Source organism: Camponotus vicinus, unplaced genomic scaffold (genome assembly GCF_025532165.1).
Source record: "Camponotus vicinus isolate PSW18456_S1 unplaced genomic scaffold, iyCamVici1.0 SCAF_2, whole genome shotgun sequence".
NCBI lineage: Eukaryota > Metazoa > Arthropoda > Insecta > Hymenoptera > Formicidae > Camponotus > Camponotus vicinus.
In genome coordinates, this window is record NW_028141956.1 from 10,780,001 (window position 1) to 10,795,716 (window position 15,716).

Sequence of the window (15,716 nt, forward strand, 5' to 3'; positions counted from 1 at the left end):
TCCGATATGAAATCGACAATTCTCGTAAGTGATGATTCACATTTTCAATGAAAAGAAAAATTCACGCATTAAAAATTAATTAATGCTGCAGTCATCAAAATCTCAATGACTATTACAAAGGAAATCTTTCTATAGTTGTAACATATGGAAAATTTTGCTATAGTTGAATTTTATACTTGAAATTACCATTAATTAAATCTTAAATAATATTATTATATCTAAAATAATATTATTTGATAGCAGGAAGATATTAAACCTGATTTGATCGTGACCTCTACGGGTCTATTGCCGGTATTGGACACGACTTATACAAACATCTCATCAACACCGCCTCAAAATATCAATCTTTTGCCGATCACGCCTAATCTTAAAAATAATAAAACTATTACCTTAATGTGTGGAAACAAAACGTTTACTTTAACCGGTGGTACGTTCCAACCGGGCACACAATACGTGTTAACTAAACTCAAGGGTAAACCATTAATGATGGCCGATCAGAAAAAGACCATTGCAATATCCGAACCGGACAAGATCAAAAAAACGAATCCACCTATTTCCACTAGCCAATTTCCGACTGTTCCTAGTACTAGTCAGCAGCCAATTATCAGTACTAATCAACAGTCAACTGTTGCTAGTATCAAAGGACTGTCATCTAAGAAAGTAAGAAAGAAATCCCTTAATTTTTTTAGTTTGTTCCTTATGTAGGATGTAATATAGGATACATGAATGATTTTAGTTTGTTTCTTATAGGATGTAATGTAGGATGCATGAAAAAAAGGTTTATAGTTATATATATTTTTCAGAACATATATATATATATATATATATATATATAGGGTGTCCCATTTTAACTTGGACAGTAAAATATCTCAAAAACTAAGCCCAGCAAACAAAAATGTTTCAGACAAAAGTTGTATGGTTTCGAGGGGGCCATAAGATGGTACCATTGGTTTGACCTTGAAGAGTCATTTGAAGGTCACGTGAAGGTCACTTCAATTTTTTTAAATGGAACACCCTATATATTTTTGCGCATTCTTGTAGCTTATCTCGAGAGCTTTCCAAAACACTATAATTAGAAATTATTTCAAGCCTCATAACTCGAAAAGTACTTAATGAAAAAATACTTAATTATAGCTCTCGATGTCAGCTACAAGAATACTAAATAAAAAATGGGGGTTTCCATTTAAGATTTTAAAGTTGACCTTCAAATGATTTTCCAAGGTCAAATCATTGTCACCATCTTATGGCCCCCTTGAAGCCACACAACTTTTGTTTGAAACATTTTTCGATTTAACGCAGTGTTTCTGAGATATTTGAGTGGGTCCTTTAAAATGGGACACCCTGTGTTTATATATATATATATATATATATATATATATATATATATATATATATATATATATATATATATATATACACATATATATAATCAATTTTTTTTTTAAATAAATGTATAGAAATGTAAATAATGATTCTCATTATTTGTCAAAATTTTCCAGATTTCAATGACTAAGTTTTAAGTTAAGATTTTGTTAAAAGTTTATCTCAAATTGAAAAAATAATGTTTCATTTTTTATTTGTACTTCAAGTTTACTTTGTAATGAGTTTTTCATTCTCAATAATGCACAGTTTAAAAGTTCTTATTTAATCTTTTGATTTTAGGTTGTTTTAGGGAAACAACCAATAAAATCTACTACAACGAAAAAATTACGTATTTCCACTTATGTCGTGGACAACACAAAAGGAATTCCCGTTGGTGGTTTACAAGTCAGTTTATATAAACTGATGGATGGAAAATGGACTTTCTTGAATGAGAGGTATGTAATTCTTCAACTTATATAATTATTATATTACTATTTATATTATTATTTATATTACTGTCACTATTTATTTTGTTTCACCTTTTTTATTTATTTTTAACACAGTTTTTATATTTTAGACAAGTGTATAGGAGCATTTTTCTTTTAAATACTTTTTTAAATAGAATTAGCAAATTCTTTATCATATCTTCTTTGTTTTTAAATTCTGTTTACAATTTCTGATGATGATAATTTTGATTAATTAAAATTAATTATTTTTAGTTAACATATACGATAAATATTTTATTATTAAAATACTAATTTGATATTTTAATTTTAATAATATGTGGGCTAAGGAATAAAGTATATACATATATTTATATAAAATATTAAAATAAAAATTGGAATGTGTTGAAATTATGATAGGAGTCATAAGTGAATAAACATAAAATTTTATTCTAGCAATACAAATGCAGAAGGCTACTGTGTCGATTTAATGGAGAAGGTAAATTGCACAATTGGCCGTTATAAGATTCATTTCGATGTCGATAAGTACTTCACATTGCGGAGAATAGAAACTATGTTTCCGTTTGTGGAAATCGTATTCGATGTGAAAAATCCAAATGGTCACTATCACATGCCACTTTTATTGAGTCCGTTTGGTTACTCGACTTATCGCGGCACCTAAAGTACAATTTTTTATCGAATGTATACTTTTACAACATAAACAAATTGCAAGCGAAGATTTTGCGATTTGTATTACTCGCATTGTGAGAATGTGATTATTTTCACAATAAGTATAATATAATTGACATTTATCATATTATATATTTCTTAAAGAATATCTTTTTTTGTTATTAATTATGTTATTATTAATATTATTAGTGTAATTACTATCTTATATTTCTATATGTGTGTCATATACAATAATAAATATAAATAGTATGTTAAGTATAAGGTATAATAAAATAAATATAAATATAAGGTATTTTATGTTAAGTATGTTATGTTAAAGTATAATAATTACACTAATAATATTAACAGTAACAAACGAAAAAAAATTTTAATTATTACTCTGCATACTTTCATAAAAATAAGATGCGGTAGATGGAATATTTGTTAAGAAGTATTTTTGCTATAATATATATAACATATAAGAGTTAATGTGTATATAGTTAGAATTATTTTTACTATAAGGTGAATTTTTATGACAATTTGCACATAACAAATTTGCAAATAACGTAAAAAAAGAGGAAAAAATTAACTTAAAATTATCAAACATATAAGTATATTAGCTTTAGAAATATAAATATTTTATTTTCAGCATCTTATTTTTATTTTTTTTATTTTTCAATAGTTTCTTCTTTTTTTCTTATCTAAAAATTTTCTTTTTTCAAACGATACATTTGGTAACAGCTATGTGTGCTATATAGTATTGATGCAAACTGCTATCGCTATTATTAAATATACATAATTTACACATATATATTCACACATTTACACATATGTATAATATATGTACACATGTTTTTACACGTATTTTTCTAAAAAATGACTTGTTAAATTGCAATGAAATAAAGCTGACATTAAGAAATATCAGTTTATCTATGCGCGACGTTGATATTTCTTCACTTTCGACCTTTAATATCTCTCTTTATCTGTATCTGTTCTTTAAAATTGTACATTAAATCAAAGTGAACAGTGAGTTGTGCTCGCAACATGAGTGCTCGACGTGACGACAATAGAGTAGGTATCATAACGTTTTCTTAAAACGTTAAAATATATGGAAAAATTAAATATATATAGTATATATAAAAATGAAAAATCAAACAGAAATAGAAAAAGTATCTAATAAGCAATGTAAAGACGAGGAAACGATGCTAATGATGTAAAAAGTGATGCACAATTATTTTTAAAAGATTTGTTTAATTATCTAAATGTATTTTCGATCGCTTGTATCATCATTAGTAGCTGTCCAGAATTTATGTTACATAAAAAAGAATAGATGATATTATAAAATTAAATTTGTTATCAAGTTCTTATTTCTAATGGTTGGAACCAAAAGTAGATTATATTTATTTTTTGTTAGGTTCTTTGGAGATTGAAATACGATTTTTAATATTGCAAATGTATTTTCATGAAACGATTTTGTAATATTATCTATTTTTTTTACATGATGTATAATAATTTGTTGATAGTTATATTTAAGGTCCGAAAAGAAACCAAAATGAATATCTCAATAATTAAAGAAATTTTTTAAAAATAATTGCTTATTATTTAGTTCTTATTAGCTCGTTTTCACTCGTTTTTTATATACGATAAGAAGTGTAATAGAATGTAAACTCAAATGTCCAATACAAAATTGGACATTTAAATTTACATTCTATTATACTTCTGATCGTATATGGAATCTAAAATATTAATCTTTCTGTGCACGAATCTTTCATCAATTTTTTAAACAATTTTCAAATTTTGTAAATTTTTAATTTACAAAAAAATGATAATATAATATAGTCTTATAATCATATATATCGTTATATAATATAGTCTTACAATCATATATCGTTAGTCTTATAATCATATATCATTAGTCTGTAATTTTTTAAAACTTTAAAGCTAAATATAAAGATTGAATATATTCGTTTAAATTTCTATTATATAATCATTTGTATTTATATATTTCTTTTATATCTCTTTATAATAGATGATCACTTCTGTAAATCCGAATGAAGCGAAGTTAAGTATTACTACGCACATTTTGGACGTTAGTAAAGGGTTGCCTGCTGACGGTTTGGCAGTACGTCTTTACAAGTTCGAAAATGATAAGTGGATTTTTTTAAAAGAGAGGTATATATTCTGCATTATACTTTTGGCAAATATCTTTTCAAGATTTTTTTCTAAGAAAGAGATATAGAAAGATATGTATATATATATACATATATATATATATATATATATATATATATATATATATATATATATATATAATATACTATCACGTATTTTTCTTATTACATATCGTACTATATTGATAATGTTATTTTTCATGAGGTAATTGCATCAAAGAAATACTTTCTACCAGTTTAAATTTATTTGTATAAATAATAAAAGTTGACTTTATATTTATCGCGTTATTAATTATTACTTTCTCTATAGTATAACAGAATCAAATGGACGTTGTGCAGATCTGCTACAGGACGAGCAAGAAAATTCTATGCCCGGTAGATTCAAGATTGAATTTCGAGTGAATGATTATTTTAGACGAAACTCGACCAATTCGATGTATCCGCTGATCGATATAGTATTCGATGTACAAAATCCTCATGAACATTATCACATTCCTTTGCTACTGAGTCCTTTCGGATTTACTACATATCGCGGCTCGTAATCGATATTATCTACGATAATGGATATTCTAAAACATCCTTGAAGGATTTACTGAAAAAATATATTTCATTTGCATAGATAATACATGCCTCTTATACACGCCGGTCAAATTGCGTAAGAAAAGATATATAATGGAATAAAAAACGATAGTACAAGAGAGAGACTTATGAAAACTTTATTACATAAATATTGTAAAAAATAAACAAAATCAAAACGATTATCAAGAGTTTATCTTAAGTGTTTACTATTGTTGATATTGGCGTTATTTATTTGACAAATTTTACATCTTCCATTCTTTTATATCACGAGACAAATTTATTTTACGCGAGCTGTAAAGTTGATTTTTTAATTTTCGAAATTTTATTCCAAGATAAATGGCCAATTACTTTCAATCTATTTGTATATGATTCAACCTTTTTTATTTTTCGCAAATTATTTATAGCATGCATTTATATGATATTAATGCTTTTTAGAAATATATACTCTATACAATACATATAAATGTATATATACAGGGTAGCCCATTTTAATCCATCCAGTCGAATACCAAGCCCGGGAGAGAAAAATGTTTCAGACAAAAGTTGTTTGGTTTCGAGGGGGCCATAAGATGGTACCATTGGTTTGACCTTGAAGAGTCATTTGAAGGTCACGTGAAGGTCACTTCAATTTTTTTAAATGGAACACCCTATATATTTTTGCACATTCTTGTAGCTTATCTCGAGAGCTTTTCAAAACACTATAATTAAGTACCTTTTCGTTAAGTACTTTTTGAGTTATGAGGCTTGAAAATTTCTTAATTTCTTAATTTCTTAATTTCACATAAACCGTAAAATATCTAGTAAAATATTCATTTTTCGATTATCTTACCTTAATACTTTTATGTACAAAATAATGAGAGGAATCAATTGGTGTAAAGAAAACACATAATTGTTTCGAAAAAAAAAATGTAATTGTTAATTGCAAATTACATTTTTTCGAAGTCAAGCAACTTTTATTTGAAACATTTTGTTGTACATTGAAAAATAAAAAAGTTATTGGGATGGGTAACTTAAAATGGCTCACCCTGTATATTTATAAATTTGTTTAAATTATATATATATATAATCTAAACAAATTTATAAAATTTATATATATTGATGTTAAATATAAAAAATATGTATAAAGTTTTTCATAAAATCTCTAGAATATATTGCATATACATTTTAATATACAATAATGTAAGGCAGATCATTATTCCATTTTTCCGCGCGATCGCGCTTTACGGATATGTGAGTCACACGAGTCGCACGCGACGCAATTAAAAACAGCTAATTCGAGTCATATGAATCTAATTTATGAGCGAAGACGTGTGGTGCGCCATGCGATATCACACGCCTTTGCTGGGGAATCGTATAACGCGATTATGCTACTGTGAATCAACTGTGTTATTACCTTCATAATATTAGGTGTACAAATAAGTTCTGACCCCTCCGAATTAATCAACTGTAACTTCATTTTAAATTCAAATCTTTTTCCCGTTGCTTTGGGGGTTCGTAGTACCAATCTTTAACATAAAAAAGAACCGCATATGAAAACCTTGCTAGACGATGTAACCTCACAAATCTCAAAAGTGTGCACGATGTCGTCCGACAACCATGTGAGGCACTGTATTTTGTGCTATACTTTGAGTTGTTAAAACCCGGGGAAACTATAACTTCTGAGCGTTATCAAGAACAATTAATGCATTTAAGTGACGAAATCGAACGAAAACGACCATATACTGGCAAGGGAAGTCGACAGGTAATACTGTTGCACGATAACGCACGGCCCCATGTGGCGGTAACAACCAAACAAGTTATCGATACTTTGGGCTGGGAAATTCTCCCTCATGCGGCTTATTCTTCCGATATGGCCCCTTCAGATTTCCACCTCTTTCGTTCTCTGCAACACCATCTTGTTGATACGCACTTCCGAACATCCGAAGAGATCCAAAATTTTATTACCAAATTTGCGGGATCAAAACCACCATCGTTTTTCCGAGCAGGGATTCGCCAGCTGCCCGAGAAATGGCAGAAATGTATTGAAAGTGGTGGAGATTATTTTCAAGACTAACATGTATTTCGATTTTGTATAAATAAATATTAATTTTTTATAAAAAAAGGGTCAGAACTTATTTGTAGACTTAATAGTTATGATTTATTTTGCTCTCGCATTCCAGCACACATTCGTGCAATAGCTCATTTCTATGTTATTTTCTATAACATTATTTCACATCTTTGTACAGTAATATTAAATCTTATATTATCCAGCATTTCATTTTTTATATTTACATATGTTTAAATCTTGATATAAACATTTATATGCCTTTATTTCTTTTTAAATAATTTATGATTATATTTACTACTTATTGATGATGTCTGCGCAGTCACAAAATTGTATATGTACAATTACGGATAAAATTTATTAATTCATAATATACAACTATAAAATAATTGTAAAACAAAAAATAAACTAGGAAAAAATTAAATAAATAAAAATATAAAATTTATATAAATTACATAAATACATAATTATTAATTAATTAAAAATTATGCATTTTTAAATAACTACATAACAAAAAAAGATATTTTTTCTATGAAACTAAAGAAATTTTTTTCTATAGTTGAAACTATTTTTAATCGGTAACAAAAAAAAGACTTCATACTGAACATTTTTTTGTCAAATTTATATGTGTGAAAATAATCAAATTTATAATAGAGTATATTGATTAACTTTTTTAACTTACAATACTAAGTAAATACATATTATATATAAATATAAAAGCGTTGTTCATATGTCATCGTGTGCTATCACATCTATCCCATCCACTAATTTCGAATATGTATAATATTATACCTATAAATAGAATCAATTATGTTGTTAGAGGGGAATTTGTTGGAATTAAATCTCAAACCAAGAGATTATTCCAAGTAAAGTCTTGATCATTGTATCAAAGAAAAATTTCGCGCAATTACATCCGCGATAGGCTCTTATTACCCGAATATTAATATCACATATTTTATATTCGAGAGCCGACATCAAGAAATTTAATGTCAATTATGTTGCATACATTATTTTGTATACTCTCAATTATTTTTATCTTTTCTCAATTAGCTGTAAAATCGCATATTATATCTTCTAATTCAGTTTAATTCTCAGTCTTTTCGTATCATTTTGAGCGTTCGAAGGAATTTAAAAAATAAGTCGAGATCATATCATTATATCTTCGTTTTCCTGTTATTATGTGCGTTTGTATGAAGTATGTTTGATGAATACAAACTGGATTTTAATTTTATCCATTAATTATCTGGTTTTGACAGGCATCAACACTTATATAAGATGTTACCGTATAATGGCAAATTCTTAAGATCATTTGGAGAAGATTTTTCCTCAGTCAAAATGTTGACGAAAGTTACCTTCTTGCAAGTTTCTAATTCTTATCATCATATATCTTTGTAACTTTGTAAAGTTTTAAATTAAAATTCTATTAAAGTAAACTCCATCTCTGAAATTAACTAAAGAATGTAGTTTTGATAATCTTTTAATTCTTTCCATAAAGTTTAATTCGTGAAGAACCTTTCTTTTTGAATTGTATATATTTCTGTAATTATTAATGCCGTGACATTTTTATTGAGAAAAAAAGCTCTCCAAATTAGCAGATAATGATCCTTATATAATAACTATAATAAATGATTGATTGATTTTTCTTGCAGCTTTAATATTCAATAAATGTTTTTTTTAAATAAATTCCTGCACTGTGTATACACACACACACACACACACACACACACATATATATATATATATATATATATATATATACCTGATATAATTAAACATTTTCATTATTTGTTCATTGTATTACTCCGAAAATCTAATTGGAGTTTCGGTAATTCTCACAAAATGTAACGATGTCCAATCGAAGCATTAAAATGATAAATGTTAAAATTTATATTGATTTTTTAAGATGCTCAAATTATTATATATAGAAATTTATCATATCGTTTTTTTATCGTTAAATATGTCATATGGTTTGCATCAGATTACTTGAGTGCTATCGACGACTCATCGTCCTTGGTAATCGTATCCTGTTGTTCGAATACATGATTCTTTTTTATAGATTTTATATTTTTTTTAAGATTCTTTTCTTTATCAAAAATCAGAACCGAGTATAAAATTAAGTCATATCATCACCACCTGATCTATCGCTATTTTTAATTTTCAATTAAATAAATAATCATGAGATAACTGTTAAGACACAAATGTCGAATTCAAACCGGTTTTTATATTAACAGATTATACTTAACGAAGCGGAGTTTTAGCGAATAACGATAACTGATATATTAGCGTAATTTTTTACAATCTTCGTATAATCTTTTGATTACCTCTTTCTTGTAACTTAAAAATAACAATAAGATTAGTAAATTTGTTAGATATAAATAGAATTTTTCTTAAGCATATGCTATATTGATTGATTTTTAAAATAAATTTTTTAAATCAATATTTAAATAACTAAAACATCTAATATAAGTTTACAAAATATTATAAGTATTTAATAAAATAAGTATTTAAAATATTTATGTTATTTGGATGCTGCTGTCAATATATTTTCTATTTTAATGTATCTTTAAAATAGTATCTTTAAAAATATAAAGGCTTTTCATTCAAGCATTAAACATCTAAAAAACAGCATTATTTCGCTGCTGAATTGGTCAGCTATCGTCTGTAGAAGTTTGCCAATGAAATTTTACTTTGTATATGTAATAGTTATATATATGTGTATAACAGTAGATAGACTGTTCTTCTACTACTCGTACGACTTGTCGTCCTCGGTTAGTCTCATCTTCTCGTTTGTGCGGGCACATGTTTCTTGCGCATTCTTCTTTCATTCGTCTCGAAAAAAGAAGTCGAAACCGGATGTAGTATTAATTTTGTTGAACCTAGTGAGATAAAAATTGATCGTGTATTAGACAATAAAGTTATTAAAAGCTTCTAAAATCAAATATTTAAAAATGAAGTATTCACGCATGTCATTCATTCTTTAAACTATATATTCTAGAAAAAAATAAAAGAATATGATTCAAAAGCCTAACAGCAGTTCCTAGCATTACATTACTAAAAGAATCAAAATATATTTTGGTCCTTGTCGAGGTTCTGTTCTATCAGCATTAATTCTCTTCCTAACAGACATTTGCGAGAGTAAATTCTGCAAAAGTAACTTCTTCGATCGTAAAAACTAAGACAAAATGATTTGTCATGATCAAACCATCGCGAATATTAATATATATTTTTATAACGATATTAACTATATTTTCCAATTCGTAATTCACATATCGTTGCATTTGAACATCTGACTATGAAATTACTGTAGATAAGAATCAGATATGTATTTTTCAGGTATAAATTCGATCCAAAATGACAATATTGACAATGTGTGAAAAAAATTTCAAGATGTTTTGGTGTTATGCGTTTTTTCTCCTCATCGCTTCGTTGTCGAAATCTGAGCAAAGTTTCACGAGCAACGAAGAGAAAAATGATAATATAACGATACGATATGAGCTAGACTCTGCAACAAACTATGGCGACAAAATGAAAACACTGTCTTATGATTTGTATGAAAAATCTACTAACAATACGCAGTACGACAATATGCAGAATGAATTTCGCATCACTTCCATGAGTAATGATGATGACTCGATACGATATAAACTTAGCACCCCTTCTATACAGAATCATATGGGTGATAAACAAATACCGATGGGATCTCAAACGAATTCAACAAATGCCAACTATAAAAGGAATTTTACATCACAGGAAATTTATAGAAATTTGATGAATATTGAAGACAAGAACAATTCTATGTCACAAGAATTCTTTGAAAATTCCAATAAAGACAGCAATATAAGTAACATCGTTTCATATGAAACATGCCAACTTGACAATATTACTTGCATTCAACTCTGTTGTTCTCCTGGCGATCGCCTGAATGACAGCAAATGCATCCCGGAAAAAATTAAATACTTTCTTCCGAATGTGTATAAATACACGAATGATTCGTTGCAGAGCGAAAATAAAACAGTAGACGAATTGTTTCAACTGACTATTTACGATCCATGTCAGGAAAATCGCTCCCTGCTTCCTTATGGTTATCAATATGATTACATGTTTTTTGTCAATGGTTCTCTATATTTATCTCATTATAAAATATTTGCTAAGTCGGCATCATATTGTCTCGCCATTATAGATGGAGATAAATTCGAAGTGACTATCTGCTCAGAAACCGTTGACAAGATCATCAATTGGATAACTGATGTCGAAAATAACAACTCATTGATTAAAAACATGCAAATCATACATGTGAGCTTCCATATTGTATCTATACTATTTTTGGTATCAATATTTCTGGTGTATTCCATATTGCCAGATCTCCGGAATGTACACGCTTTCATGTTGCGCAATTACAGCGGTATCTTATGCGTCGCATACACACTAGACATTGCAAATATTTTAATTAAATCGGATGCTGTAGAATATCCCATCTGTGTTACAATAGGTATAGTATATCTAAATAACATAATTATGCAGTCAATGCAACATATGTGTTTGGTAAACATACTAGTGCACATTCGCCAAATAATTCTCTAATTATTCTTTTTAATACTTGAAAATAATTTGTTAAAATTTAAAAAATGCAAGGATTAATAGTGAGTAAAATTTAAATTTTAGGTATATTTTAATATATAACTTTAACGCGCGCGTATATATGATTAAGTTAGCTTTTGTAAATATATTTTTTTTGCATTTTAAAAGAGTTACATCTTCAATTGAATTATTATTTAATTTAAGTTGGTACATATTTATTACATATGTTAATATTGATATAAAATTTTAGTGCAAAAAAATTAGAATATATATATATATTTTTTTTTCTTAACGAAAAATTATAATAGTAATTATAAATCCCATTTTAACATGTTCTCAATGTTTAAAATGTTATATATTTTATTTTCATAGCTTTCTTCAATTACTTTTGTTTTTTAACAAGCTTTTTCTGGCTAAATATAATGAGTTTCGATATATGGTGGACATTAAGGTAAGTTGCTAAGTTTTTCATATTATCTTTATCTTGCATAATATTAACTTAATTTTATATTGATTTATGTTATAAAATACGACGCTACAATACAATTTTCTGTAATATATAAATGTATTTTATAGTATATATCTGCAATGGGAAGACAAAAACGCGGAATGATGTCATTGAATTAAACAAATAGAGTTGTTTCTCATATTATGTTATTACGTGATAGTGTAAGCAACTACTTGGCTTAAGAAAAGTTTATAGTCTAAAGATAATAAAATTACAACTTCAAATAAACAGTTTTTTTAAGAGATTCTATCATTGCATGAAGGTTTTTAAATAATTAATTTCTATTTTTGGTAAAATCAAATTAAATTTTTCAAAATAAAAATAACATATTAGTTAATGATAATTAATATTAAACATAATGAAATATTTATAAAATATTATTAACTAGTTTAATAATTCGCGACATAATGTAACAAACTTTTCTTAATGTAACAGCATTTTTTTAATATCATATAAATTAATATTTATATTTATGTATTAAATATATGTATCTATATATCGCTTTAATTTTTTCCTTTTTCTTATATAAAAGGAATAGTAATAAATTTTTAATTTTTTTGTCAAAAATATGTTTCCTACAACTAAATTAAGCTTTGCATTACCATTATCATGTTTGCACATAATATATAAATGTATGCTAGTTTCTGAATGTTATATGAATGTTATACCATACTAATCAAATTGATATCTTATGTATCAATGTTTATTAATTATGTATCGATATCTTATATATTGATATCTCATGATATCTTATAATCAAATTATTGTAATCGTATGGTTGTCGTATTATGTAAATCTACTTTTGTAGAATAGGTGTTTGAAAAAACCTCGATGAAAGGCAAACATTATTTTAACACGCATTTACATTGTAATTTCTTTTATCTGATTTTTATTTTGGTTAAATATGACGTGTAAATTATGTTTTGCAGAGAATTCTGTTCATTACAAAGAAACGGCAGACATCGACAAAAAAAAATATTAGTTCTTTATGCGATCTATGCATGGGGTTTACCTTTTATTCTCGCTATTATCTGTATCATTATGGATTTTGCTTCCGAAAATTTGCCGAAAATTTTGCGACCGGAATTTCACGCAGGAGATTGCTGGTTCGCTGGTAAGTGAACAGATTGCATCTATATAATCGATTTATTATTTGTCATTATTATTTATTATCTATTAATGTTGCATTTTAATATATCATGAGAAATAGAAAATTCTTTATATATTATACTTACAGGGAAGGGAGCGTTTTTATTGTATTATTACGGAATCAAAAGTATTTGTATTATTAGTAGCATTTGCTTATCCATTTCTACAGCAGTGAAGATCGCGCGTTACGAAAAGGAAACAGGGCTTCGTTTGACAGATTCAGAAAGCAAGCGATATAATGACAATAAGAAATGGTCTGTATCTAATAAATATTTATCAATGTGTAATAATCTACTTTGTTAATGATATTCATATCGATATATTTTTAATAACATCTGTATTAACAACATTATATAATCAATTAATTTTGATAAAAGAAAGGGATAATCATTTGTGTGACAACATTTTTTCTTCTTTTTTTCTTTTAATTAATAGCTTTTCCTAAAAGCATATTACATTGATACCTGAAAGACGTGTATTGTTGTCTCTTTTTCGCGTTGTTGATTGATTGTTTTATTCGCTTTACTCGTATCATTTAAATAGTTTGACAGTTTAACAGCTTATAACAAACAATTAAATTAAAAGAAATAATGTTAAAAAAGGCGAAAAAAAGAAAAAGGAAAGACGAAAAGAGAATGATACACACACACACGCGCGCGCGCGTGTGTGTATATTAAGGATAAATAGGCTTTAGACGTTAATATTATAAATATTTTCTAACAGCAAATTTGTGAAGTTATATTGTGGAAATGACATTTTTATAAAATATCAAATAACATTGAAATAAAATTATTTATTTTATTGATGAACAGTCATAATGCATTTAAAATATATATAGAATACTTTTAAAGAATACTTTAAAGAATATTTTCTTCATTGATTTTTTTTTTAAATCAAATTTGAAGGAAAAAGATAAAGTTTCCGATATGTAATTTTTTGTAAAATTTTATATGCAATTATATATAAAATATATAATCTAATCAAAAAAGCTAAAGAGAAAGTTACATTATTATATATAATAGGAGCATGCAGAAGCATAATTGCTCGCTAAGCTGCTATGTAGCAATCTAATGCGATTGGTGAATTCAAAGATAAAACTCAAAAAAGATAACTTGTTTAATTATTTATAATTATTATTATATGTATATTTGTTTGCAGGTTCAATTTATATCTGAAGCTATTTATCATGCTGTTTATAGTAATTGGCATAAAATGGTTCCTGATGACAGGAACATGGTTGTCTGGAAATATATCAAATTACATTTCATATGCTGTTAATTTGATGGACATTGTACAAAATTTCTTCACATTTATCATATTTGTGTGGACAAAAAAGATCAAACGGATGTTACTAAAGCGATTCGGATGCAGTGTATTTATTACAAAAGCTCGATGCACAACGAATGCAACATCGTCAAGTGCTTCAACGTACACTATTACATCAGGAGAGATGTCTATGCAGGAAAAGATAAATTCTTGCGAACAAAGGTATCATCACGTGAAAAATTCATACGATGGAACTGAACTCTAATGTTGCAACTCTAATGTGCAAAATAAAGTTTTATAGCAGATCAGGAGTCTACAGTTCATCAGCAATTAATTATAATCTCATAATTTTCTAAACGAAAATTAATTTTATAGTCTTAAACACATCTTTTTGTTTTAATCTTCAATAAACCTTGCTTAAAATTTTACATAGAATATCTTTTCCACACAGTCCTTCTTTTTTCTATCTTAATAATTTTTATATTTTAAAATGTATTTATAGCCATTTTTTAATATATTTTACGCCTGAAAAAGAATTTATTATTAATATGTAAATTTATTAAATTTTTAGCCCTTTATCAACGCCACTCCCAATGTTATAATCAAGTTCTATTATTTGCTTTGTAAACCTGTCAAATTGGAATTTGTAAAATATTATAATTAATATGTTACAGTAATTTATATAATATAACAAACTATATACAAACTATTATAAATACAAACTGTTATATGTTATATTATATAAATACAAACTATTATTGTTGCATCAAAGATACAACCTCATAAAATACTTCTTATCCATATTATTATATATCAAGAATGACTTCTTTGAAAAAGATTAATTTCAGGCATTAATAGACAAGCAAACTGGAAAGAACTTACTTGATGTAATTTTAATTCTGCATTGCACGAAAAAAATTTATTAGAGATCAATGGTTAAACAGCGG

The 15,716-nt window shown here is 26.7% G+C and overlaps 3 protein-coding genes across 8 annotated transcripts in view; all 3 read left to right on the forward strand.

Annotated features, from left to right (window-relative positions):
- LOC145967006 (uncharacterized) overlaps positions 1 to 3,393 on the forward strand; it is a 7,250-nt gene extending 3,857 nt beyond the window's left edge. For 3 of the 4 annotated variants that reach the window (XM_083091552.1, XM_083091549.1, XM_083091553.1), the window contains 4 exons: positions 1 to 24; positions 241 to 660; positions 1,663 to 1,817; positions 2,262 to 3,393. The exon at positions 1 to 24 is cut by the window's left edge and continues 195 nt beyond it. In XM_083091552.1, coding sequence (XP_082947678.1) covers positions 1 to 24; positions 241 to 660; positions 1,663 to 1,817; positions 2,262 to 2,487 — 825 coding nt within the window. In that variant the 3' untranslated portion in view covers positions 2,488 to 3,393. The remainder of the gene's footprint in view (positions 25 to 240; positions 661 to 1,662; positions 1,818 to 2,261) is intronic. The other variant, XM_083091550.1, reaches the window with a different exon arrangement.
- LOC145967007 (5-hydroxyisourate hydrolase-like) lies at positions 3,386 to 8,916 on the forward strand. Its single transcript, XM_083091554.1, has 3 exons — positions 3,386 to 3,545; positions 4,504 to 4,646; positions 4,956 to 8,916. The coding sequence occupies exons 1-3, from the start codon at positions 3,519 to 3,521 to the stop codon at positions 5,185 to 5,187; spliced, it is 402 nt and encodes a 133-aa protein (XP_082947680.1). The 5' UTR covers positions 3,386 to 3,518; the 3' UTR covers positions 5,188 to 8,916.
- Positions 8,917 to 9,910: 994 nt separating this feature from the next.
- LOC145967004 (G-protein coupled receptor Mth2-like) lies at positions 9,911 to 15,347 on the forward strand. Of its 3 annotated transcripts, none has more exons than XM_083091547.1 (6): positions 9,911 to 10,182; positions 10,602 to 11,757; positions 12,219 to 12,297; positions 13,284 to 13,468; positions 13,592 to 13,757; positions 14,662 to 15,347. In XM_083091547.1, exons 2-6 carry the CDS (start codon positions 10,620 to 10,622, stop codon positions 15,032 to 15,034), a joined length of 1,941 nt encoding a protein of 646 aa, XP_082947673.1. In that variant the 5' UTR covers positions 9,911 to 10,182; positions 10,602 to 10,619; the 3' UTR covers positions 15,035 to 15,347. The 3 variants fall into 3 exon arrangements, with proteins under 3 accessions (XP_082947673.1, XP_082947672.1, XP_082947674.1); XM_083091546.1 differs by having other exon boundaries at positions 9,911 to 10,147; XM_083091548.1 differs by having other exon boundaries at positions 9,911 to 10,123.
- The last annotated feature ends 369 nt before the right edge of the window (positions 15,348 to 15,716 follow it).

What these genes read in the sequence shown, in the direction of transcription:
- LOC145967007 (XM_083091554.1), top strand. Translation starts at nt 3,519, where the DNA reads ATGAGTGCTCGACGTGACGACAATAGA. An exon ending in CTCGACGTGACGACAATAGA is followed by an intron (nt 3,546 to 4,503) that starts GTAGGTATCATA and finishes TCTTTATAATAG; the next exon opens with ATGATCACTTCTGTAAATCC. An exon ending in TGGATTTTTTTAAAAGAGAG is followed by an intron (nt 4,647 to 4,955) that starts GTATATATTCTG and finishes CTTTCTCTATAG; the next exon opens with TATAACAGAATCAAATGGAC.
- LOC145967004 (XM_083091547.1), top strand. Translation starts at nt 10,620, where the DNA reads ATGACAATATTGACAATGTGTGAAAAAAATTTCAAGATGTTTTGGTGT. An exon ending in TCCCATCTGTGTTACAATAG is followed by an intron (nt 11,758 to 12,218) that starts GTATAGTATATC and finishes TTATTTTCATAG; the next exon opens with CTTTCTTCAATTACTTTTGT. An exon ending in AGGAGATTGCTGGTTCGCTG is followed by an intron (nt 13,469 to 13,591) that starts GTAAGTGAACAG and finishes TTATACTTACAG; the next exon opens with GGAAGGGAGCGTTTTTATTG.